A 25487-nucleotide genomic window follows, 5' to 3' on the forward strand; every position below is an offset into this window, starting at 1 on the left:
TGAGCATCACCTAAGGGAGGAAGGTAGGTACAGGATAGTGGAATTAGAATGAGATGAGATGGGGAGGTGGGTGTTTGCCAAGCCATTAAAACGCACATCTCCCATATTGGGGTGCCTGAGTTCATTACCAACTTCCAACTCCTGCCTCAGTTTCCTGGCATTATACACCCTTGAGAGGCAGTGGTGATGGTTCAAGTCGTTGGATTCCTGACACCCATATGTCAGATCTGGATATAGTTTCCAGGTTCTGACTTTGGTCCCTGGCCTGGCCAAAGGCTGTTGTGGGCATTTGAGAAGTAAACCAGTAGATGGGAGCTGTGTGTGTGTGTGTGTACGTGTGTCTTTGTTTCTCAAGTAAAATTTTTTGAAAATATTGAGAGTAGAAACACAGAGATGGAATACAAGCTGAGGGGAGGGGAGAAGAAAAGCCTAGTATGAAACTAATGTTCATGCTTTAATCTTGAATTAGGTTTACTTTAGCTTTGGTGTACTCCTTTGCTATGGCATCTATCCTCTCCTCCCTTTTAGTGATGGTGTGGTTGTTATTACAGAATTCAGAAACAAGAGCAGTTTTTTCTCTATTACCAAGACAGTGGTATATAGCAGCTGCAGCATGGCACAGTGTTTGTCTCTTGGCCTTACCATTGCATAACAGGAAGGGGAAGATTGAGAACATTGCGATGTACCCACCAGAGTGGAGGAAATGCCAAGTTGTAACTGAACTGAGAAAACGCGGTGCCCAGAGGCTGTGCTGCTCCCTTACATGCAGTGGTCAGTATTACTCATCCCCAGGGAGCAGCACCACTAGGGTCCTGTCTTACTGCAGGACTGGATCCACAAGGTCACAGACACAGGACCAGAAGTGAACACTAAGCATTACGGTAAGGGCAAGGACAACAACATGGCTTCCAAATGTTCTCAATGTCTTTTCCAATGCCTTCTTCCTACTCTTAAAGTGACAGTTTTCATTGTGGACATGCAGTTTTTATTAATTGCCCCTAAATGGCATTTCTGCTTTGAGAAAAATAAGACTAGATCACTATAAACTACATTTAGGATTTTTAAAAACTGGCAGGCGTACAAGGACAGATATTACTGATTCATAGTTTTAGAAAGCCTTTGTAGAAATGTTATTTTTTCCTTCAACATGGACAAAGTCTCCTTACCTCTCCACAGAGAATCGGATCCCATTCCTTGCAACTGCCTCATAGAGATGTTTGCATCTGCAAACATTAGTACCATATGTTCCCACTTACAAGGGGGCATACAGCACCCATCATATACAAAGCCATATCTTGGACAGGGATTTGGCACTGCTAGTAAGTTGCTGCAGGAGTTAGAAATGCTCACATAGAATGGTAACAGAGACACCTATTACCTCCTTGGGCTGTTTCTTCTTGAACAGTGTTATCAGGAAAGATCGTAAGTATGGAAGATGGATAAAGTAAAAAAACGTTCATTGAACTAGAGCTCCGTTGGATCCTTTCTCCCTAAATTTTCTTCAGTTGAAGTCACTGATACTTTTCACCCAGGACACGGGCCAGGTCCAATAAACCCAACAAAACCTTTAAGAGACCCAATCTCTTCTTACTAGAACACAACCCCTCAGTATCCTGTGGGACCGGCCAGGAAATACCATGGCAAGTACTGCTGTTGCCCAACCATCCGAGTCACGACTGGGCTTCCCCTGCCCTGCTAACAAACTCAGTTCACTGAGGTTCCTTATCAACAGTGAGGACAGGGAAGGGGTGTTACATGGCAGATTATGATCTTTCTCTTCCTTTTTTGGATAAGTCAGGAGTTACCAATACATAACATCTGAATTAATTTGACAGCCCCAGAGAGAACGAACACACTGATTAAAACTGACTGAGCAATGACACACCTCAAAAATCAAAGTCCTTGCTCATGGTGACCTAAGGAAAGTATGTCAGACCCTATGAAGATAAATGCTTCAAATTAGTCAGTTGCTTTCCAGTGGCATTTGTCCTTACATTCTCATTGAACAAGACACAGATGAAAGTCAGATTGGCTCCCTATTAAACTTGTATATTTTGAGAAGGAAGTGATTTTATTCATTACTATACAAACTAGAAACTTTCTATGGTGACTATAGGTAAGCTTGAATATGATACTACTATAGGTAAGCTTGAATATGATACTACTATAGGTAAGCTTGAATATGATACTAACGAATCAAACTTAAAGCTTGGCTTTATTTTGCAATGACACCAGCACACCTAAGTTGCTGGTTACTTTGCCATTGAAAATACTAGGTGTTTAAGGTCAAGAACCACAAAATTAGCCAAAATTTCTCAAAGCATGGGCTGTGGTCCACCTGCTTAAGAATTTTGGAAGAATAAAAAAAATTAAATATTTTTTTTCCTCCACCCAAGAAAAGAGTGGGAATCAGCAGATATACCTGAGATTGAGAACCACTGTATCTCGACTGAGCTCCATGTCAAGCCCTACAGAAGCTGGGCAGGCTTACCCTGTTCATGGACATGGCATTCTTGACACAATTTACCTGGAACCTGAGCAGTGAGGAATACCACAGAACTCATTTTTCAATGTGAACGGTGACCAGAGGAGGTTGTAGAACTCATCTCATGAACATGAAAAATTCCTCATCATTCTTGGCTGTGTTTTTCACACAGAAATTGCACACCTTTCAGCTGCTTACTGGGGGCTTTGCTGAAGGGGATGTTTAAACCATCTTGTATTCACTCAGTCTCACCACTTTTATTACACTCCAAAAACTCTCTTCATCTTTAGGTAAAAGAAGTAACATGGTTTGAACCTGGATGTCACAGCTTATCAGGATAACAACTGCAACATCAAGGCTGACAGGACTGCTCCTGGGATTGAAGAGGTGGAGCAGAGATCTGTTATTCCACCCTCTGTGCCTTTAGGCAGGAGTGCAGCTGCACCGCCCCCAAAGAGATGCCAATCTGCACTGTTCTGAAGTAGAAATATCTAAGGATGTACAGTGAAGTGCTAAAGCGGGGCTTGAAGCAAAAATCCTGGATGAAAGTGCTCCAAAAAAGAACTGGATGATTAGGTCAAGGGGTTCTTAATTTTGTCAACCACGCTGTAGTTGAGAAACAGCTGCTTGAGAGGGGCTTAGAAACAGCTTTCTTGTACCAATTGTTCTCATCCTCTAAAGGCTTTGGATAGAGCTCAATTGAGTTTAAATGAAATGGAAGAAAAATGATTTAAAGATATCCTAACAAAGAAAGCAGTTTAATCCTGGAATGACTAAGTTAGGAGCACTTTGTTATCATTCCCCAGAATAGTTCAGAAGATAAACAAATTAACTCCCCAGAGTAATGTTTGAATTATCAAAAATCACCTGTTCTTCACCCATCAGGAAACTACACATAAGCAAGATATTATTTGCAAATGATTCACAAAGTTTCAGTTCACGTAGTTCACACCCATATTTAAAATGAAAGAAACTTCAAAGAATGAATGCGCACAGTAGTGGAAAAGAGAAAGTTGTCAACTTAAACGTCTAAAAATCTTCCAGTGCAGTTTGAAACATCTCCCTTACTAAATGCTTCCATGATCGTCAGACTCGGGCCTGAGAGGTTATTCTGCATAACATTTTACATGTCGGAAGAAGAACAAAAACTCATCTGTTGAATCACTACTCAGTGTTCCCTGTAAACAGTCATGACTTGTGAATTATGAGTATGCATATAACTTTAAAATATCAGAACTAAGACTTAAGTTTTACACCCAGGTTTTAAAGTTCCCATAAAGAATAAAGATGCTAAATGCAGTATGGTTTGTATTCCTCAGAATCCAGCTCTACCACAGATGCAATACATCATTTTCTTCCATGGAAAAGCATCAGCTGGAAAGGAGATGTTCTTCTAGTCACAGGAAAAGTCTTTGTGATCTAATTAGTAAGTTCAAGAGTTGGTGGAGGAATAAAAGATACTGTTAATCAGGACAAAAATAGCAGCTATTAGGTGTGAAGAGGAAAGCACTAAGTACTGCAGAGGTGCCCATGTATGAGTAAGACCTACTCATAATTCACCTGGGGCCATTTGCCTGCTGTGAACAAGTAAATGACAAATGAACAGCAGAGCCATGGTGCTGTTTTACTCACTGAATAAATTCCTTGTGAAGATTCCCACCCTAAAGGAACAGGCTGCCCTTAAATATAAAGGGGTGGCTTGTATTGCCTTGAGCAGGTAAGTTATCACTATAGTATTAACAGCTCAAGTAGCAAGGAGAACAATACAGATGAGCAGAGATCTCACAGTTAAAAGGCTGGCCTTTTTCTTCTCTTTTAAGCTATGGATTCAGCAAATGACAATGCATTAATAAACTTGACGTGTGTTGCACCTGATTTCTAAGCTATTTGTTAGGTTATCTGTTTCCTTTCCCACTTCTTCACTGTTAGAAATAAACTAGCATGAGGCTCAATGTGCATACAGAGTTGAAGTGGAGAGGGATTTCCTGAAAGTAAACCATTTAGCTACTAACTGAAAAACTGGAATGTGTGGCCATACTTTCCAGGATCTGTGTAGTCAGGTCACGTAACAATCCTTTGAGTTGATGCTTTCACAAATGGTCTAACATGACATTAGACTGTTCTGTGTTTGGCAATTATAGTCTCTGGCCCAATTTAGATAATTCAACATAACGTAGCAGTTCAATGGAGTGCTTACCTTGGTCACTAAGGTAATCCCATCATTGGGACAGTCCACTCATGTCTTTAGGACCATATCACACATTCCAAGGTACCTCTGTTCTCCCCATATAATAGCATTAAGGCCTCAACTTGCAAACAGCCACTTTGGCAGTAAAATCATAACTAGTGGCCGGTGCCACGGCTCAATAGGCTAATCTTCTGCCTTGTGGCGCTGGCACACTGGGTTCTAGTCCCGGTCGGGGCACCGGATTCTTTCCCGGTTGCCCCTCTTCCAGCCCAGTTCTCTGCTGTGGCCAGGGAGTGCAGCAGAGGATGGCCCAAGTGCTTGGGCCCTGCACCCCATGGGAGACCAGGAGAAGTACCTGGCTCCTGCCATCGGATCAGTGCGGTGCGCTGGCCGCAGCGTGCCGGCCGCGGTGGCCATTGGAGGGTGAACCAACAGCAAAGGAAGACCTTTCTCTCTGTCTCTCTCTCTCTCACTGTCCACTCTGCCTGTCAAATAAACAAACAAACAAACAAACACACTCCTGAACAACCAATAGATCAAGGAAGAAATTAAAACTTTCTTGAAACAAATGAAAATGGAAACACAACACTCCAAAATATAGGTTATAACAAAAGCACGATGAAGAGGGGATTTTATAGCATTCAAATTTGCATCAAAAAGATGATCTTCCATAACAATCTGTTGCTTTACCTCAAGACACTGGATAAACAAGCACAAAATTAGTAGCAAAAAAGAAATAATAAAACTCCTAACAGAAAAAAAAAGTGAAACAGAACTTGAAAAAATGCAGAATAAAAATCAGTGAAGTGGGGCCAGCACTGTGGTGTGGTAGGCTAAGCCTCTGGCTGCAGGACCGGCATCACATACAGGTGCCGGTTCATGTCCAGGCTACTCCTCTTCTGACCTAGCTATCTGTTAATGACTTGGGAAAGCAGTGGAAGATGGCCCAAGTGCTTAGGCCCTTGCACCCATGTGGGAGACCTGGAAGAAGCTCCTGGATCCTGGCCTCAGATTGGCCCAGCTCTGGCCATTGTAGCCATTTGGGGAGTGAACCAGTGGATGGAATACCTTTCTCTCTTTCTCTGTCTGTAACTATCTCTCAAATAAATAAAAATCCTTTTAAAAAATCAATTAAGATAAACAGGAAAGATAAACCCTTACCTAGGTTAAGAAAAAAAAGAGATCCAATAAAACCAGAGATGAAAGGGAGACATTATAACTGACCCTAAAGAAAATGGATTGCTAGAAATTAAAACAATTATATACCAACAAATTTGATAGTGTAGAAGAACTGAACAAGTTCCTAGACACAGAAACCTTACCAAGATTGAATTATGAAGAAAGTGAATACCTAAACAGAGCAATAATGAATAACAAGTTTGAATGAATAAGAAGTCTCCCAAAAAAGAAAATCCCAGGACAAGATGGATTCACTGCTGACTTCTACTGAATATTTAAGGAAGAACATGAATTCTTCTCTACTTATTTAAGAGACAGAAGAGGAAATTCTTCCAAATTCATACTATGAGATCAGCATTAACTTGACACCAAACTAGACAATGGCACAACAAATGTAAGCTACAGAATAATATTCTTGATAAACATGGATGCAATAATTCTTAAAAAAATACTAGCAAGCCAACTTTAACAGCACATTAAAGTATCATCTACCACACTGAAATTGGATTCAGTCCAGGGAGGTAACCGATGGTTCAACATATATAAACAATAAACATGATACATCATATCAACAGACTGAAGGATACAAACTGTGTAATCACCTCAATAGACGCAGAAAAGACATTTTACACCCTTTATGTTAAAACTCCAAACGGGGCTGGCACTGTGACATAGTAGGTTAAGCCTCTGCCTGCAGCGCCAGCATCTGGTTCACGACCCAGCTGCTCCTCTTCTGACCCAGCTTTCTGCCAATGGCCTGGAAAGGCAGTGGAAGATGGTCTAAGTGCTTAGGTCCCTGCATCCATGTGGGAGACCTGGAAGAAGCTTCTGGCTGCAGATCAGCCCAGCTCTGGCCATTGTGGCCATTTGGGGAGTGAACCAGTAGATGGAAGATTTCTTTGTTTCTCCCTCTGTCTGTAACTCTACCTCTCAAACAAATAAATCTTAAAAAGAAAAATTCCAAACAAACCAGGTTTAGTAGGAAGGGACCTCATTGTAATACATGTCATAAATAACACATCAATAGCTATAATCATACTGAATGGTAAAAAGCTGAAGGCTTTCCCTCTACAATTCTGTACTAAGACAAGGATGCCCACTTCCACCATTTTTATTCTGGAAATATTAGCCAGAGCAATTAGGTAAGAGAAAGAAATAAAGGGGATCTAAATTGGAAAGAAGGAAATAAAACTACCACTATTACAGAAGACACAATCATATATAGAAGACAGCAAAGGGTCCACCAAAAAACCTTTATAACAAATTTAATAAGGTTGCAGGATACAAGGTTAACACATGAAAATCAGTAGCACTGTTAAACATACATATGTTATAAGAAAGGACTTTCAAAGTTTTTACCCTAGAGGACTTACAAATATTTTAGGAGACAGATATTATTAACCTCATTGAATATTACAGAATAGATGTGTGTATCAAAACCTCATGTAGTATACCCCATAAGTAAAATTTGTCAATTAAAATTTAAAATTGTAACAGACCAAGATTCAACAAATAAGCTGATTTTCTACTATATCATTTTGCCTTTTCTGTATCCTCATTTAACAACTTTTACCCTGAAATCCTCTGATCCAGTCCCTTGCCCCTTCCACACCTCGAACACCTTCTCTGCGATCAACTTGTTCCATCATCATCCACCCTCTGTCTCTCTTACAGCACCTCACACTCTTCACCTGAACAGAATCTGGCACTGACACCCCCCAAACCCCACTTTCCTGGGGATACTTATTACAGGATACTTATTCTCTCCTGTCATAATTCAAGCTTACAAGGTGGGTCTGTGTCTCTCTTCCATGCAGAACTGTTTCTAGATAATTACTCTTCTAGGAGTTGCTAACTCCTTCTCCTTTTAGCTTCACACACCTGGAAACATCATCCTCCACACCTCTCCTTTTGGCCACTCACATACTTCCACAGCCTTTACTTCCTTTGCTAAAATCTCTGGCTTCCTTTATTCCTATATTTGGTGATTCAAGCATGCTCACTGCTATGGGCTTAAAGATGTCCCTTAAAAACATATACTGAAGTCCTAACCCTAGAATCTGGGAATGTGACCTTATTTGTAAATAGTATCTCTACATGTAATCAAGTTAAGATTAAAGCATCAGGGTTGTCCCTAATCCAATATTATTAATGCTGTTTATAGGAAGAGAAAAATGCCATGTGACAATGAAGGCACAGGCTGCAGTTGGGGCTTCTGTAAACCAAGGATGCCTGAGACTAGAATATAGAATAGGCAAGGAAGGATCCTGCCCTAGATACTTTAAAAGCATGGCCTAGGAAACACCTTGATTTCAGACTTACAGCCTCCTGAACTGTAAGAGAATAATTTTCCATTGTTTTAAGCCATCTAGATTGTGGTCATTTGCTACATTAGCCCTAAGAAACCAATGCATAAATGAATACCACCATATGATACAAAGGAATTTCAAAAAGTTCATGGAAAATATTTTGGTGCAAAACATGTTAAAATGCATGAACTTTTTTCATGATGTAAACTTTCAGATAACTTTTGGAAGATTCCCCACATGCATAGACTCCAAAAATTTTTTGCACCAAAATATACTTAGCTTTTAAATGGATGAACTTTTTGAAGTCCCCTCATATCACAGTCTCCCCTCTTTAGGAATGCTCTCCAACACTCCACCTTAGCCCCAGTCTCTCATGGTCATGCATGTGAAGCCTATTTTCACTCAACTTCTTTTCTCTGAAATTCTAAATGAGACTCCCCATTATGTAATCATCTATTCATCTTGCTTGCTCACTCCACCAATTTCATTATTATTTATATCTCAAACCTTGTCACTCCTATCTTGGTTCTCACCTCATTCAACTGAGTTCCAGGATTTCTATAGTCCAATCTCCTATACTCCTTGGCCCCATGTTGCTCCTCACAGTTGCCTAGTAATACCCTGATCCTGGGAGGACCCAGTTTCTTCATGTCTCTGCTGGGACTGCTGAAGGTTGTGGTGGAAGATGACATTATTCATTACCCTGGTTGCATTAAGAATTCATTGTCACCAACCCCAACTGGTCCTCAACCCCAGGCCCCCACACTGCTTATCAGTTCTATTCTTCTCTAGGTAGTACATTCTGGGACACTTTTTGCACAAAACCTACAGCTCCACTTTCACCACCGCCTTTTCCCTTCCTGTTGAATGAGTTCCTCCTTTATTTGAAGGTCAAGTTCTCTTCTATCCTTTTCTGCCATATCAGTAATTTTACACCCCAACCCATCCATTCTCTCTCCTGCACCTTCTCCCTCTCCTTCTCCACTTATACTTTCTCATGAGCATTTAAAAACGCTGACGCCTTTTCCTGTTGCAAAAGTCCATCCATCCCGAATCCCTCTCCAGCTGTCATTTTCCATTAGTCTATATGGGTTGTTTTTGCTTACTTTCTCCTACTCTAAACTGGCTTCTGTTCTCATCACCCCTGTGAAGAGCTCTCACCAGAACTGCAGCTGGTCTTCATGTCACCACATCTAACGGAAAGTTCCATCCTCATATTCCTTGCCCTTCCAATGGCATTCTACCCTATTGGCTGTGCTCCCTTTGGACATACTTCTCTTCTTGTGTATGGCTTCTCTGGCACCACACTTGGCTGGTTTTCTTCTCTTCTCTCAGGGTAGTCACCTTATGCTCTTGGGTGTGTTTTCTTCCTCCACTCATTTAAAAATATTGACATTTTCCTATTTCCTTTGAAATCAACATCTTTCACTCATTCTCATAGCTTGATTTATTACTCCAAGCCAATAACTCCCAAACGTTAACTCCTTTGAACATTATTTATGAATTCTTGTTCCATTTATACATTCTTAAAAATATTTTTGGCTATCTTTCAAGCCCGTTGGACTCCACATGTCCAGCACCACCCTCTGTTTGATAGATCCCTTTTCCAGTATATCACATTTCTCTAAATGATGTGCCAGCTACAGGCAGCTGAAGCCCGTAACTCTAGAGTCATACTGGATTCTGACCACTTTGATCCTTTGCTGCCCTATGAATTACATGAAGCATGACTGAATTTGATTTAATGCTAGTCTATCTGTCTCCTTTTTATTTGAGGACCTATAAAATTTATACAAGCTTTCCTCCAAGAATGAGTTCTATGCATATTCAGCTTCTATCCTTGCTACTTCCAATCTGTGCCATCACCTCCTCCCTTTTTCCTTGCCAACGTCAAAGGTGCACTCAATGTAACCCCCTCACTAATAGTGCCCCCTACTGGCACCCCTTCTCTTTTGAAATTGCCTCTCTTCTACCATTATTGTCATTTGCTGGTTTTATTTATTTATTTTTTTGATGTTACTGTTCTGTCCTTATGACACTATCACAATTAAATTGGATTTACCATTTTGCCTTCATTGCTGCTGTTAAATGTTAAGCACTAATTGTATGCTAAGATAACCTAGTTTGTTTCTGGTAGGAAATATTTTGAGTTTCCATTTTGAATGTGTTCGGACCAAACAAACAATAAACTACTGAATTCTGTAAGAGATGGCTAACTTTTCATAAAAAATAATGGATGTGAGAGTAATATAAAATACCACCTTTAAAGGGAAGGTAAGAAAGTCAACCCAGTATCTTATATCTGGAGAAACAGCCTTCAAAAATTAGGAAGAAATGAAGGCATTCTTAATGAAACAAAAGCTGGGAGAGTTTTTCTGAGGGGATCTGTAGCACAAGGAGCAGTAAAGGATATTCCTCGGACTGAAGAGAAATCCTACCAGGTGGAAATCTAGATATACAAGAACGAATGAAGAGCAGTGAAAACGGTGACTGTGTCAATATAACAGAAGGCCATTTTCCCTTTTACGAGTTTCTTTCAAATACAATAGGCTCTTTAAGATAAAATATGAGAATATACTGTAAATTTAATAACATGTAGAAATACAATACCTCAAAGTAATATAACAAAGGATGCAATGAACATGATGTAAAATTAATTCAAGGGAAACTGTGGGAAGTTAGCTTATATTCTGATCTCTAAAGGAGCTACTCATAAAGTGATATAAAGGGGGCCTGGTAGTGTAGCACAGCAGGTCAAGCTGTTGCTTACAACACAGGCATCCCACAGTGGAGCACTGGTTTGAATCCTGGTTGCTCTGTTTCTGAGCCAGTTCCCTGCTGACGTGCCTGAGAAAGCGGGGAAAGATGACCCATGCACCTGGGCCCATGCCATACATGTCAGAGACCTGGATGGAGCTCCTGGCTTCAAACTGGCCCAGCCCTGGCTATTGTGGTCATTTGGGGAATGAAGAAGATGTAAGATGTCTTTTCTTCCTCTCTATTACTCTTTCAAATAAAATAAATCTTAAATAATAAATCAAACGGATATAGCTAAAAAGCTAGTAGAGGAGACAAAAGAGAATACTCTTTAAAATGATTTCGTTTAAAGAAGACAGCAAAGAACAGAAAACACATCCAGAGAGGACAAAAGGAAACAGATAGAAAGATGGTAGAACAAAATTCAACATTATCAATTATTAAAATACATGTAAAGGAACACTGCAATTAAGCAATAGGGATTATAAAATATGAGGGAAAATAGCACTTCACTGCATGCTGCTCATAAGGAATACATTTTAAATATAAAGCTATGAATATATAAACGAGGTGAAAATAGAGTGCTGAAAAATGGTAAATCCAGCAGTAAGAACAAGAAAGCTTAGGACTAGATTAATGTCAATCAAAGTATTCTGTAAGGAAGGAGATTATTTGATAAGGAGAAATGAAACCAATTCATCAAGAAAACAACAATCCTAAACATGTGTACCCAACAGTAGAGCCTTAAAATACAAAAAAATGAAACTGATAGAACAAAAAGGAGACATAGACAAGTCTTCAATAAGAAAATAGACTATTTCAATAATACTAAAGATTATCTTGCCATTCATAAAAATTGTAAATTCAAAAAATGCAAAATACACATTTGGTTCAAGTACACATGAAACATTCATAAAGACAGACCATATGCCAGGTAATAAAATATGTTTCAATAAACTGCAAAAACATTGAAAAAATTTCAAAAAATTTAAATCATGGAGTATGTCCCTTGACCTTATCAGAAATTAGAAGTCAGTAATAATTAAAATTTATATTCCATTGATTCATTTTATTTCTTTAGATCATCCATTTATTAACAGTTTTCATCTAACTTACTGACTCTCCTTAATATTTCACTTTGAAAGCCAAAATGTCCTGATCCTCACAAATCTAGGCCTCAAAATACTTAATTAGTCTAATTCAATAAACAGGCAACTCTACCAAGTCATACAACTCATGCTAGGCATAACAAAATGACTGCTTAAGGTCACTTTTCATGTATCAGGCACTTGTTGTAAAGCTTTTTGCTATTATGAGCCCATTTCACTGTATCTTCACAGTAATTCTACAAGAAGGGTACAGTTTTAAAGATGAAGAAACTGAGGCAAAGACAGGTCAAAGAATTTGCCCATAGTTACAAAGCTATTAAGTGGTAGAGCAAGAGTTATCTGCCTAGGCAGTTTGACTCTAGGGTCATGTTTATTAACCCCCGTGCTATGTGCAGCTATACAGAGACCTCCATTTTAGTGCTCATCCACTGGTGGGAGGCAGACGAATATCCAAGTGAACTACTCTAACTCAGTGCAGTCAATGTTTAGACACCCCTCAATTTCACCATGTCTCTTTGTGACAATACAGAATGCTTATCCCCCTCTATAAATTTAGCTTTGAAGAAAATACATGATAATCTCATTTATAACTGTAAAAAATTTAACACTGCTTCATATGCTTGCTCAGAGTATTTGCATTTTAATAGCTCCCATTTGATTTAAGCAAAATGCATAATTCTAACTTTGGAATGTCAGACATTCATTGGACAGATGTAGAAGGTTGTGGGAGGGGTTATGGAGACATACTTGTTAAGGTCTAACAACATGGAGTAATATGGCTATTTTACCCTTAAGTAAACTCGATCCATGATACTTCTATGTTTCTGAATATTAAAAAAATTAGGTAGTGATTAAAGTTTAAAATGAATACTCTTCAGGAAGTCAATTAAATCCCTATACCTTTCTTTTCTGTAAGTGAGGACAGTGTTTGCTTCATAGGTTTCTAAAGATTAAACAAAAGCAGCCAGCAGCCACTGTGGAACTTGGCATATGGTGTAGGATGCCTGAAAAATGCTAATAATTTTGTTAAAATCAAAATATCTACTTATTAGTCTCTTCATAGTATGATATGGCACATTTTTGGAATAAGTTTTATTCCAGTTTGGCCTTTCATAAGATCTCCAATCCACAGAGAATACAACTTACTAAAATATAAATCCGAAGTTCAAAGAAGAGCATACAAACTCAGGCTGAGCCTCTCTGTCTGCCAATTTTCACAGATTTAACTTTCTGGGAGTAAACAGTAAATTCCCTCCTGGGAGAAAGATTATAAAAATAATAGAAAATAATAAGTTATTTTTAGCTGAGAATTTGATCTTAATTTATGTCATCTGCATAATGATGTTTGCACAATAGCTTATGTTTAATCCTGAGTTGAGAGCCTGTACAACTTTCAGAAATAATAGCAGGCTCCTTCATTTTCAAAGCAGGAGGTGATAACAGTGGGAATAAAATTTCCTCAGGAAATGTTCAATTTGAAAATTGGATTTTTCAGTTTAAATTGGCCATGATCAGTAAGCCAGACAAAGCGTTATCTAAAAGGGAGATGGAAATTCATGCTCAGACACCTAGAGCTCAAATATTTTAGACATGCTAGCTGTTAAAGGGCACTAGGGTAAACTGTTCTACCTTATTTCATTTTCTTCAACATGAAAATCGGTGAAACAAACCCAGATTGATCTGTTGAAACTAATTTCCAATAGAAAGTTCCCACACTGTTCACACTTTCGATGATGATCTATTTATTATTAAGGCAGGTGGAAGTTGGGATTTGGAAAAGCACTGGAGTTCCAAATTCAGCTGACTAGGTCACAGTAATCACATAATCATCATCAATGAAGATTATTATGGGATAAGGCTTATGAAATCCTTTTCTCCCTCAGCATGAAAATTTGATCTTCAGTTGCTCTTGGAGACAACCTGATAAAAATGTTTTGTTAATCATGGCACCAGCATACAATGCTTATGGTGGAAATGAACCCCTATTGGTAGCTTGCATCTGGACTGAGAAGAATATTATTTTATAGGAAGCCACACCTTTGCAACCACTCAACTGAAGCCATTCTTATAGATGGGGCTGCCCTTTGTGAGGTCTCCCAAAGTTATACTTGTGGAATTGTTGCAAGATACGTTCACTGCTAGAGTAAATCAGGCTTTTAAGCCATGAAGACTTTCACCCATGCGTGCTGTGGCCCTTACTCCTTTGCATTGGAGTCATTGTCAGGGGATGGGGAATTCAGAATTCAGCACCCTGACTGCTGCAAGAAATTGTGCAGAAGAGCAGTGAGTAGTGTCTGACACTTCTTTTTTTTGGCAAGCCCTGGTTCCTGTCCTACACTCTTCTGAGAAGACTGGTGCCAAGTGTTCTATGAAGAATCTTATCAATCTGGATGTTAAGTTAAACCAAGGAAGACCCCCTGTAGTTACAAATAGATGAGATTAGAATAGTAAGGACCAAAGATTAAATTCTTGGTATCAAGGAACACATTTCGACTTAAAAATGACAGCAAATAAACATTTAATATTATTAATTAAAAATTTATTCTCTATGTTCCCTGGTTTCTGGTTATAGCTGTCTTCCTATAAAAGAAAGTACTTTTTTTTTTTAAGAAAGTACTTTTTTTAAAGACTTATTTATTTTTATTTGAAAGTCAGAGTTACACAGATAGAGGAGAAGGAGAGAGAGGGGGAGGGAGGGGGAGGGGGAGAGGGAGAGGGAGAGAGAGATCGTAATTCCGACAGTTCATTCCCCAATTGGCCGCAATGGCCAGAGCTGCACTGATCAGGAGCTAGGCGCTTCTTCCAGGTCTCCCATGTGGATACAGGGGCCCAAGGACTTGGGTGATCTTCTACTACTTTCCCAGGCCATAGCAGAGAGCTGGATTGGAAGTGGAGCAGCTGGGTCTCGAACCAGCATCCATATGGGATGCTGACGCTTCAGGCCAGGGTGTTAACCCATGGCACCACAGCACCAGCCCCAAGAAAGCACTTTTTAATTCCTAGACCTGTGTCTACTTGAGAAGGAAACTGAATAATTTTACCACTGTCAGTTAATACCAGCAGTTTCAGGAGTCCTTCCGGGAAGGGTCGGCCACAGCAAACAAGGATCAGTCACCAGAGCTGTCCCAAGTGTTAAAGGGTCTCCATGATAATGAAATTATGGTATATATACACTATGGAATACTACACAGTGGTAAAAAATGAAATCCTGTCATTTGCAACAAAATGGATGCAATTAAAAATCATTATACTTAGTGAAATGAGCCAGTTACCAAAGGACAAATACCATATGGTATTTGATCTCTGATCTGTGGTAACTAAGAGTACTTAAAATGTAATCTATAGGAATGAATCTGACACTTTGAGATACAACGATTTAGAATAGCCCTTGTTCTGACTGTTGGGGAACAATGTTTTCTTGTTTGCTTTTGTTATTTATTTTTTCTTCATACTAATTGATGAACTTTCTACTTGGTGTAGGGTTAATCTTATAAAAATTAACTGAAAATTGATCTCTGTAAAAAATAAGAATGGGAAAGGAAGAAGGAGGAGGAAGAAAGGCAGGGGCATGAGTGAGAGGGAGGAAGCAGCACCAAGTTCCCAAATCTGTATATATTAAAAGCACAAAGTTTATTCCTTAAACAAAAATGGTCTCCATGTCTGTAGCAGGTGTTGATCCTGGGCTTCCATTTCTTCTACCTTCTCACTCTGCTTCCGTAAGACCTCTTTTCAGGACGTGTACACCAAGAATATATTCTGAACACCGTATCTCATCTGTTCTTTTCTGAGCTCTTTCTTCTCCCTAGGGTTTATCTCAATTTTACCTCTCTAGCTTAAGAGGCTGTCACCTTGACTAGAAATGCTCAAGGTCAGTGGTTGGCTCTGCAGCTAGCTGGTAAGAATGGTGTTTAATGTCCATGCCTGTGATCAGTGCCAGGCTTTGGAATATCCCTTCTTGCCTTACTGCATGACTTATTCAGGTTCCAAGGACCTACAAATGACTATAGCTGGTTGTGAAATTTGATGGTAGACAATTAAGGGAACTATTTAGTTAAAAAAAAAAAAGATGGGGATAGGCAGTCAAAAGAAGCATGCATGGCTGTAACCAACTGTGGCCAAGAAAGCTCCCAGAAGATGGGTTCATCAAGAAGGTCATTCCCAGAAATGCTAACAGAAAATTCTCAACACCTACTATATTTTTCCATGAATGTGACCTTATCATGGTGTACTTCCCTCTTACTGTAAAACTGACATACATTCATGCAATGACAATGGAAATGTCAACTATAATACTGGCATATCCTTTTGGGAAAGCACTTTAATATTCTTGTTTCTGATACTATTGATTCTATTCTTGGACATTCACTTTAGGAAGCTAAAATAAGCCAAGAAAAGTACATGAATGATTTTGAAAACTATCCATAAAGACTACATAGTGATATGGGACTAGTTGAAACAAAGAAAAGAGGCAGAATTTCTGAATATCCACTAAGAGTGTAACTTCAAAAACAGGTGCATGTAGACAGAGGTTAAAGGAAAAAAATAGTTATGATACGTGTTAAATCATACATAGTATATTATATCTCAGTGATTTTCTAGTTTTACCATCCTGTTTACATTAGAATGAAAATAATGACCACTTAATCATGTGAAATCTATGAAGGATATTTTCTTATCCCTAGTGCATGCACTTATGAGTGGCATAGTTTATCTTTTTTATACCTGGGCAACTTGAAGAATTCTTTTCTTTAACAAGATGTATTTCTTTGATTTGAAAGGCAGAGTGACACAAAGAGGAGAGAGAGGGAGAGGGTGAAGGAGACAGATCTTCTACCCACTGATTTACTCCCCAAATGGCTACAGCTGCCAAAGCTTGGCCAAGCCAAAGCCAGGAGCCAGGAACTCTAACTAGATCTCCCACATGGGAGGCAGGAACCTAAATACTTGGTCCATCATCCATTGCCTCCCAGGTGCATTAGCAAGAAGCTGTACTGGAAGCAGAGTAGCCAGGACTTGAACCAGCACTCTTAGATGTGATGTGGGCATCCCAAGTGGAAGCTTAACCCACTGTGCTGCAGTGCCTGCCCATAATCTTTCTGCCTTTCCTACTGATAAGACTTTGTAAATCAAAAGGTTTAACAGAGAATTATTATCAAGTCTAGCTATTAAGTGTGTTGTATTAGATTCAGTACTTTATGCATTTTATATAGTTTCCCTTTATTTTCATAGTTCTCCTGAAATGCAATTAGTTATCCTCATTTTACAGATCAAGAAACTGAGCCCCAATTCAAATATTTTGCCCAAGGTTAAATTGCAATAACCAATGGTTGTTTACAGCTTACAACATGCTAGGCAATTTATGTGTGAGACACTTTAATCCTAAAATAACCTTTTGAGGTAAAGACCATTAAATTCCCATGAAGGTTATGAAGAAGAGAAATGTAGAAAGGTGAGGTACATTGCACAGGATGTTGGCTTAGGTAGCCAATGGTACGAACAGGATTCAAACTCTAACCTCCACTTCCCAAGTCTTGCCTTACATCACTGCCTCACACTCCACTGGGTATATGACAAGAAATAGTACTATCTGGCTTCTCTCAGGCTAACAGTCTTTCTACTGCACTGAAAACAGGTTGAGTGACTTGTCTGTGCTTGGTCACATGACTAGTTAATAGTTGTGGATTAACTTCTTGATGTCTAATCTAAAGATCTTCCTACTATCCTATACTGCTGAGAATGAAAAAGAAAAATACCTAAGAAAAAGGCAAGTGAATTAAGGCCCCAGGGAAATCATGTCTAAAAAAAGATAGAAATCTTCCTTGTCCATCCTCTGCTACTTGTTTTAATGGGACTCTGTCCTACTGGCTGATGCCTGTCCCTAGGAATCAGCCACCTATATGGGATGGAGAAGCAGTGAGGAGAAAGAGAGGGGCTATTAGAGACTATGGCCATCGCCCTGCACATCTTGTTCCAAGATACAGCCCAACTGTATGTCTCTCTGGATGTATGTTGTATGCTTATGTGGAAAATGACATACCAATAGGTGGGACTTTTTGAATATGTAACCACATTTTTTAAAAAAGATTCTGTGATTAGATAAAATGTGTGATGGTTGATTGGTTATCAGTGTGGCTAGGACAAATTATCCAATTACTTAATCAAACACCTACCTAGGTTTTTATGTGAAGGCATCCCATAGATAGGATTAACATTTATAATCAGTTGACTTTAAATACAGGCAACTACTCTTGAGAATTTGGGTATACCTTATTTGATCAGCTAAAGGCCTTGAGAGCAGCAGCAGGAAGGTCAGCATTGTGGCACAGTGGGTTAACCCACCATTTGTAATGTGAGTATCCCATATCAGAGTAGCTATCTGAGTCCTGGCTATTCTACTTCCAGTACAGCTTCCTGCCAATGCACCTGGGAGAGCAGTGGAAGATGACCCAAGTACTGGGGCCCCTGCCACCCTTGTGGGAAACCAGGAGTTTCTGGCTCCTGACTTTGGTCTGTCCCAGCCCTGGCTATTGTGGCCATTTGGAGAGTGAACTAGCAGATGGAAGATTCATATTCATTCTTTCTCTTTCTCTTTCTCTTTCTCTTTCTCTTTCTCTTTCTCTTTCTCTTTCTCTTTCTCTTTCTCTTTCTCTCTTTCTCTCTTTCTCTCTTTCTCTCTTTCTCTCTCTCTCTCTCTCTCTCTCTCTCCACCCCCCTCCACCTCAACCCTTTGTTGCTCTGACAAATAAGTAAAATCTTTAAAAAAAAAAAAAAAGAGCAGCAATTTAGTTTTCCTGAAAAAGAAAACAACTGGTCCTCCAGAGGCAGTATTAACTCCTGCCTGAGTTCTAGCCTGATGATCCTGCTGATGATCCAACCTACAAATTTCAGGTTCACTAATCTGAACTACGGCATGACCCTTTTTTTTTTTAAGATTTATTTACTTGAAAGTCAGTTACACATAGAGAGGAGAGGCAGAGAGAGAGAGAGAGAGGTCTTCTGTCCGATGGTTCACTCCACAGATGGCTGCACCAGCTGGAGCTGCACCGATCCGAAGCCAGGAGCCAGGAGCCTCCTCCAGGTCTCTCGTGCGGGTACAGAGACCCAAGGACTTGCACCATCCACCACTGCTTTCCCAGGCCATAGCATAGAGCTGGATTGGAAGTGAAGCAGGCGGGTCTTGAACCGGCACCCACATGCCCACGCTTCAGACCAGGGCGTTAACCCGCTGTGCCACAGTGCCAGCCTTTTTTCTTTTCTTTTTTTTAAGATTTATTTACTTGAAAGACAGTTACAGAGAGAGAGAGAGAGAGAGCGAGAGCGAGCTCAAGAGTGCTCCCATCTGCTGGTTCACTCTCCAAATGGCCACAATGGCTGGAGCTAGGCTGATCCCAAAGCCAGGGGCTTCTTCTTGGCCTACCACATTGCTGCAGGAGCCCAAGCATTTGGGCCATCCTTTCCCAAGTGCATTACCAGGGAGCTGGATTGGAAGTGGAGCAGCTGAACTCGAATCAGCCCATAAGGGAGGCGTCACAGGTGGTGGCTTAACTAGCTACACCACAGTGTGTCAGCCCCAAGCCAATATCTTAAATCTCTATTTATCCATCTACCCACCCATCTACCCATCCATCTTTCTATTCATCCACCCACGTACAGACCCACTCTGTTAGTTCTATTTCTCTGGAGAACCCCAACTCATATAAATGTCTTGCCAGGATTGCAAAGGATTGCAAGGATTCAGAGCACATAGATCCATTTGACACACATCAGGAAAAGCAGACAGAGACTCAAAATGGAAAGAGGAAAGTTCAACTGCAAAGACATGATGTTACATGCCACCATGCAGACAGGGACCAGAGCAAATGGTCCCCTCTGCCTTTGGGTCACAGCAGGCAGACAGTGACGACCTCAGCATAGTCAGAACTGAAAAGATTGTGCTTGCTGTGAGACACAGGCTCAGGCAACCGTGAGTCGCTGTAGCAACAAAATGACAGCTGGGGGTACAGAACATGCACTCAGACTTTCAGGAATTCACAACAAGACAAGGTGTTTAGGGAATATTAAGAGAATCTTCTTGGTCAGGGAATGATAACTCAGAGCATCCCTGGTGCCCTTCAGAACACTGACAGGCAAGAGCACCTCGCATTCTTCACACCCCTACTTCAATGCTTCCTGGGATTGGGGGTGGTGGTGGGAGGAGTTATTTTTAAACAATGTTTATAAACAGACACATGAAAGTTGTACGTATTTCTGGAGCATCATATGGTTTTTTTTTTAAGATTTATTTAGGGGAGAGGGAGCAGAGAGGTCTTCTATCTGCTGGTTCACTCCCCAAAATGGCTTTTAACAGCTAGAGCTGAGCTGATCTAAAGCAAGGAGCCAGGAGCTTCTTCCAGGTCTCCCACGAGGGTGCAGGGCCCAAGGACTTGGTCCATTCTCCACTGCTTTCCTAGGTGCATTAGCAGGGAGCTGGATTGGAAGTGGAGCAGCAGGATTCAAGCCAGCACCCATATGGATGCTTGTACTGTAGGCTGGGGCTTCAACCCACTGAGCCACAGTGCCAGCCCCACCATGTGTTATTTTGATACATGCATACCTTGTGTAATATCCAACCAGGGTAAATATACCTATTTTCTCAGACATTTTAATGTTTCTTTGTGGTGAAAATCCTATTATCTAGTTTTTTAAGAAGAAATACACAGTACATTTTCATTATCTATAGTCATCCTACTGTATAACAGAACCCCAAGACTAGGACAGACATTTTGGTGCAGTGGGTTAAGCTGCCACTTGGGATGCTTGCTTTCCATATTGGAGTGGCAGAGTCAGGGCTACTCCACTTCTGATCCAGCTTCCTGCTAATATATCCTGAGAGGCAGCAGATGTGGACCCCTGGGTGGGATATCTGGGTGGAGTTCTGAGCTCTTGGCTTGAGCCTGCCCTAGCACTGGCCCTGGCTATTGCAAACATTTGGAGAGTAAACCCAGTAGATGAGCTTTCTCTCTCTTTCAGATAAATGAAAATAAACACACACTAAGAAAAGGGATCCTGGGGCCAGCGCTGTGGTGCAATGGGTTAAAGCACTGGCCTGAAGCACTGGCATCCCATATGGGCGCTGGTTCGAGTCCTGGCTGCTCCTCTTCCAATCCAGCTCTCTGCTGTGACCTGGGAAAGCAGTAGAAGATAGCCCAAGTCCTTGGTCCCCTGCACTCGCTTGCAAGACCTGAAAGAAGCTCCTGGCTCCTGGCCTCGGATCAACACAGCTCTGGCTGTTGCAGCTACCTAGGAAGTGATCCAGCGGATGGAAACCTCCCCCCCACCCCCCCCCCCGTAACTCTGTCTTTCAAATAAATAAAATAAACCTTAAAAAAAAGAGACCCTAGAACCTCTTGTCCTTAACTAACTTAGTATACATTAATTAACTTTTGCCCAGCTCTCCTCGCCACCCCCCGACCTCAGACTCTGGTAACCACACTTTAAGCTGCTCCGAGGTCACCATTTTTGAGTGCACACGAATGTAAACGTGTGGTACGTATCTCATTTTGTGGTGAACTCCAGTTCCTGGCACGTCGCTGTGAACGACAGGATTTCATCCCTTTCATGTCTGAACAGTGCTCTCTGGTGCACATGTCAACATGTTCTTGTCCATTCGTCAGCTGACGGACACTTAGGCTGCTCTGACTACTGTGAATAGTGCTGCAGTGATTTGGGAGGGAGAGCAGATGTCTCCTCACAGAATGATTTAATTTCCTTTGGCTATAAACCCAGTTCATGGACTGATCGGTTATCTGAGTTCTAGTTTTAGTGTTTTGAGAAGCTTCACTCTTTTCCACAATGGCTCCACCTGTTTACATTCCCAGCAACAGGGTATAAAGTTTCCCTTTTCTCCACATCTTGACCAGCACTTGCAATTTTTTGTCTTCTAAAAATGATTTATTTGAAAGTCACCATGACAGGGAAAGAAAAAGAACCAGACATATATATATCTTCCATCTGCTGGTTCACTCCCCAGATGACCACAATGGCCAGGGCTGAGCCAGGCCAAAGCCAGGAGCTTCATCTGGGTCTCCCATGTGGTGGCAAGGGACTAAACATTTGGGCTATCTTCTGCTGCTTTTTCTAGGCCATTACCAGGGAGGTTGACTGGAAGTGGAGCAGGCAGGACACTAACTTTCACCATATGGGAGGCAAGCATCACAGGTAGCGGTTTTACCCACTCTGCCCCAATGTTTTTCTCTTTTTGATTATCCAATTCTACTGGAGTGAGGTGACATTTCACTGTGGTTATGATTTGCATTTCTCTGATGATTCCTGCTATTAGCATTTTTCCACGGACCTGTTGGCTACTTATATATCACTCTTTCAGAAATGTTTATTTACATCTACTGCCCATTTTTAAGTTGGATTACTTGTTGTTTTGTTATTGAGTTGTTTGGATTCCTTACATGTTATATAGCTACAGTAATTAAAACAGCATGATATTGGCATAAAAAACATACATAAACCAAAGGAACAAAATAGAGACCCTAGAAGTAAACTCACATATCTATACCCAATCAGTCACTGACCAAGATGCTAAGGACATGCATTGGGAGAAAGGATAGTTTTCTACACAGTGCTGGGAAACTGGATATCCACATGCAGAAGAATGAATCCAGAATCCTATCTCTCACCATGTACAAAACTCAGCTCAAAATATATTCAAAGATCTAAATGTAAGATCTGAAACTTTGAAACTACAAGAAGAAAACAAAGGGGAAACCTTCAGGATGCTGGAATGGGCAAGGAATTTTTAGACCAGACCCCAAAATCACAGGAAACCAAAGCAAAAATAGACGATTGGGATTTCATCAAACTAAGGAGATCCCGTGCCACAAAGGAAATAATGAACCAAGTGAAGAGACAATTTTTGTAAGTTAAGTATCCAGACAAGGGATTAATAACCAGAATATGTAAGGACAGTGGTGTTTGGAATGCAAACACCAGAAGATAGCCCAGTTGGCTTCCCATTTTGAAAAAATAAAAGCATCCTTTCAAATTTACTCCTCATCACCATCTCCCCTAAATGACTGCATGAGAAGCCAAGAGGGAAAGGTGTAGGGCAGGCGACTAATCTCACCTTGGCTTCTGAAGTGGGTTCCAGGAAGCACAGGCGATTGCCAAGTCCCTCGGCTGCCAGGCAGAACTTCCTCTGCTCCTTGTGGACAGTTGCGATGCACTGGAGGACCACTTCATCTTCCTGTGAAGAGAAGAGAGAACCAAGTGTGAATGGTAGGTAGCCACCTCCCCCTGTTGCACCAGGCTGCAAGTCACTCTAGGATATCGAAATTGGGTAAGATGCCAGTCTCTACTGACAGGCACATGCTGTGGGGAGCAACTCGGACTAGACTAAGTTACTGGAATTAAGACTTATTCTATGCATCTGCTCTCCCACAATATGGCGCTGGGAGAGGAGTAAACAACTTTTACACAGCTGCCTCTCACCAACTTGACAAGCTGCAGGAGCTGATCCTGCTCCTGATTGGAGGAGAGCAGCGTGCTCGGCGTGTGGGTAGCAGAGTTGGGATTGGTGGAAGAGGACTATAAAGGAGGAGAGAGACAACATGCACCAGGGAACATCCGGATAACATCTGAGCAGCCCCCGAGAGAGCCAGCCGGCCGGCGGTGTGCCGCTCCCCCACGGAAGTAGGGAAAATGGCAGGGGGAGCCGCCCTTCCACGAAGGTGGAAGGGTCGGCAGCCAACCCGGGAAGAACCAGCAGCAAACCTGGGAAGGGCCGAGCAGACAAAAGAACAGCGCAGGGTCCTGTGTTGTTCCTCTGCGAATGGGGGAGCGACAACATGCCTTTTTTTTTTTAACTGATTAAGGAGAGATCTGTATTTACATGCCTGATTCAAATGCCTGCTTTCCCCTGGCATCACTGAGCTTCTAGCATGAGTCAGAACTTCATTCTAGGGTGGGAGCAAGTAGTGACATACTACATACATTAAAACATGGGCCTCGTTCCTAACAGGGATTCATGCATATGATCTGGAGAAGAGATAATTTTAACTCTTGAGCATCTATAAAAGTAAACCTAAGACTCTCTACAAATATGGAATAAGGCAATAAGATGTGATTTAATGGATAGAGAATATACAAGCTATCAGAAATGTTTGCCTTCATGGGTCTCTTTCCATGATCTCATTTCCGTTTCTCTTTCTATCTCAAGATATCCATATCACCTTGGTTTGACCTTATACGAGTTTCCTTGGGGTCTTAGTATTGTCTTCTGAAGTACTCCAGTCCTGCAGTTCACATATTTATAACTCAGGCTGCCAAGAAACTGATACAATCAACAAACCTTCCCTGATTCACTGAATATTTGCTCGATAGCAGCCCTATACTAGCATAGCCCTCGACTGGTGCCCTGGGTGACAGATAAGTGGGTCCCTTGTCCAAATGCTCCTCATCTTCTCCATGTTTCATCCAAAACCTTATGTTCAGTGCTAACCTGGCTGCAGTCACAGCCTGGAGTGGCAGTCTGTACTTGCCTTTGCTCCATATAGCAGCTATTATCTCCATAAATCTTAAACAGACATACATCTGGAGTCTGAATGTTTGATGCTGAAATCTTTGCACCAAACTCCATTTGGAATTGTAAGTTAATTCAAACCATCTCATTACTTCTCTCACTCTCTAAAAAAACAGAACACAAGCCCCTCCAATTACCAATCTTCCCTAGGTGACTCATCCCCACACAGATCTGCACTTTCTCTCCTTAGCTTATTATCTCTCTCCTTCTCTGTTTTTAATCAGATCAGGGCATTGCTCACCGATACCACTTCCAAGGAAGCCCTTTCATCAAAGTTGCAAAATCTTGTATCTTATATCCCCAGAACCTTGCATTCTTTTATATGCTTCAATATCAAATTCATAAGTTACTCTTTCATGTATGTGAAAAAAACTTCTATTTTGCAGTATATGATAGCCCTTCTCCACATCTTTAGAAACCATAAACATCCCAGTTATTTCTCCCATCATTTATCTCAATAATAATAATAATAATAATAAGAGAACCTGATGAAAATGTTTGTGCAAACTCAACACGCATCTATTGACTACCTTCTAAAGACAGGGCATTCTGTTAAGATGTAATGGGATCCGCAAGAGCCAATAAAGCCAGATAAACTTCCACTATAACAATGGAGCTGTGGGATGAAAGGCCAGCTCATGGCTTTCCTCCACTCCACTTTCAGTCATTATCCAGGTAACTAAGATTTATGCTTATAAGCTGTTTAGAACAAACACCTTGATCTAACTATTTCTTCTGTTTTAATAACATACTATTATGAGCTTTCTTTGCCATAACCTATGGTAGTTTCATTCCTAAGACCCCAAATTAGACTATCCCACTGTATTAATCCAACCTTCTCTTTCTTCCTTTCTCATTCTCCCAGATTTGTTCTACTTCAAGTCTTTCA

At 40.8% G+C, this 25487-nt stretch overlaps 1 protein-coding gene across 10 annotated transcripts in view; it reads right to left on the reverse strand.

The window, feature by feature from the left end:
- RYR3 (ryanodine receptor 3) overlaps positions 1-25487 on the reverse strand; it is a 582715-nt gene that overhangs the window by 390880 nt on the left and 166348 nt on the right. For all 10 annotated transcript variants that reach the window (XR_016217200.1, XM_089309149.1, XM_070053265.2 and 7 more), the window contains 1 exon segment: positions 23144-23263. Coding sequence is in view for 9 of the 10 variants with exons in the window: in XM_089309149.1 (XP_089165275.1) it covers positions 23144-23263 (120 nt within the window). In the remaining variant the exon portion in view is untranslated.

The sequence above is a fragment of the Oryctolagus cuniculus genome, chromosome 12 (genome assembly GCF_051225735.1).
Source record: "Oryctolagus cuniculus isolate XC-2025 breed Fujian yellow rabbit chromosome 12, ASM5122573v1, whole genome shotgun sequence".
In the NCBI taxonomy this organism is placed as follows: Eukaryota; Metazoa; Chordata; class Mammalia; order Lagomorpha; family Leporidae; genus Oryctolagus; species Oryctolagus cuniculus.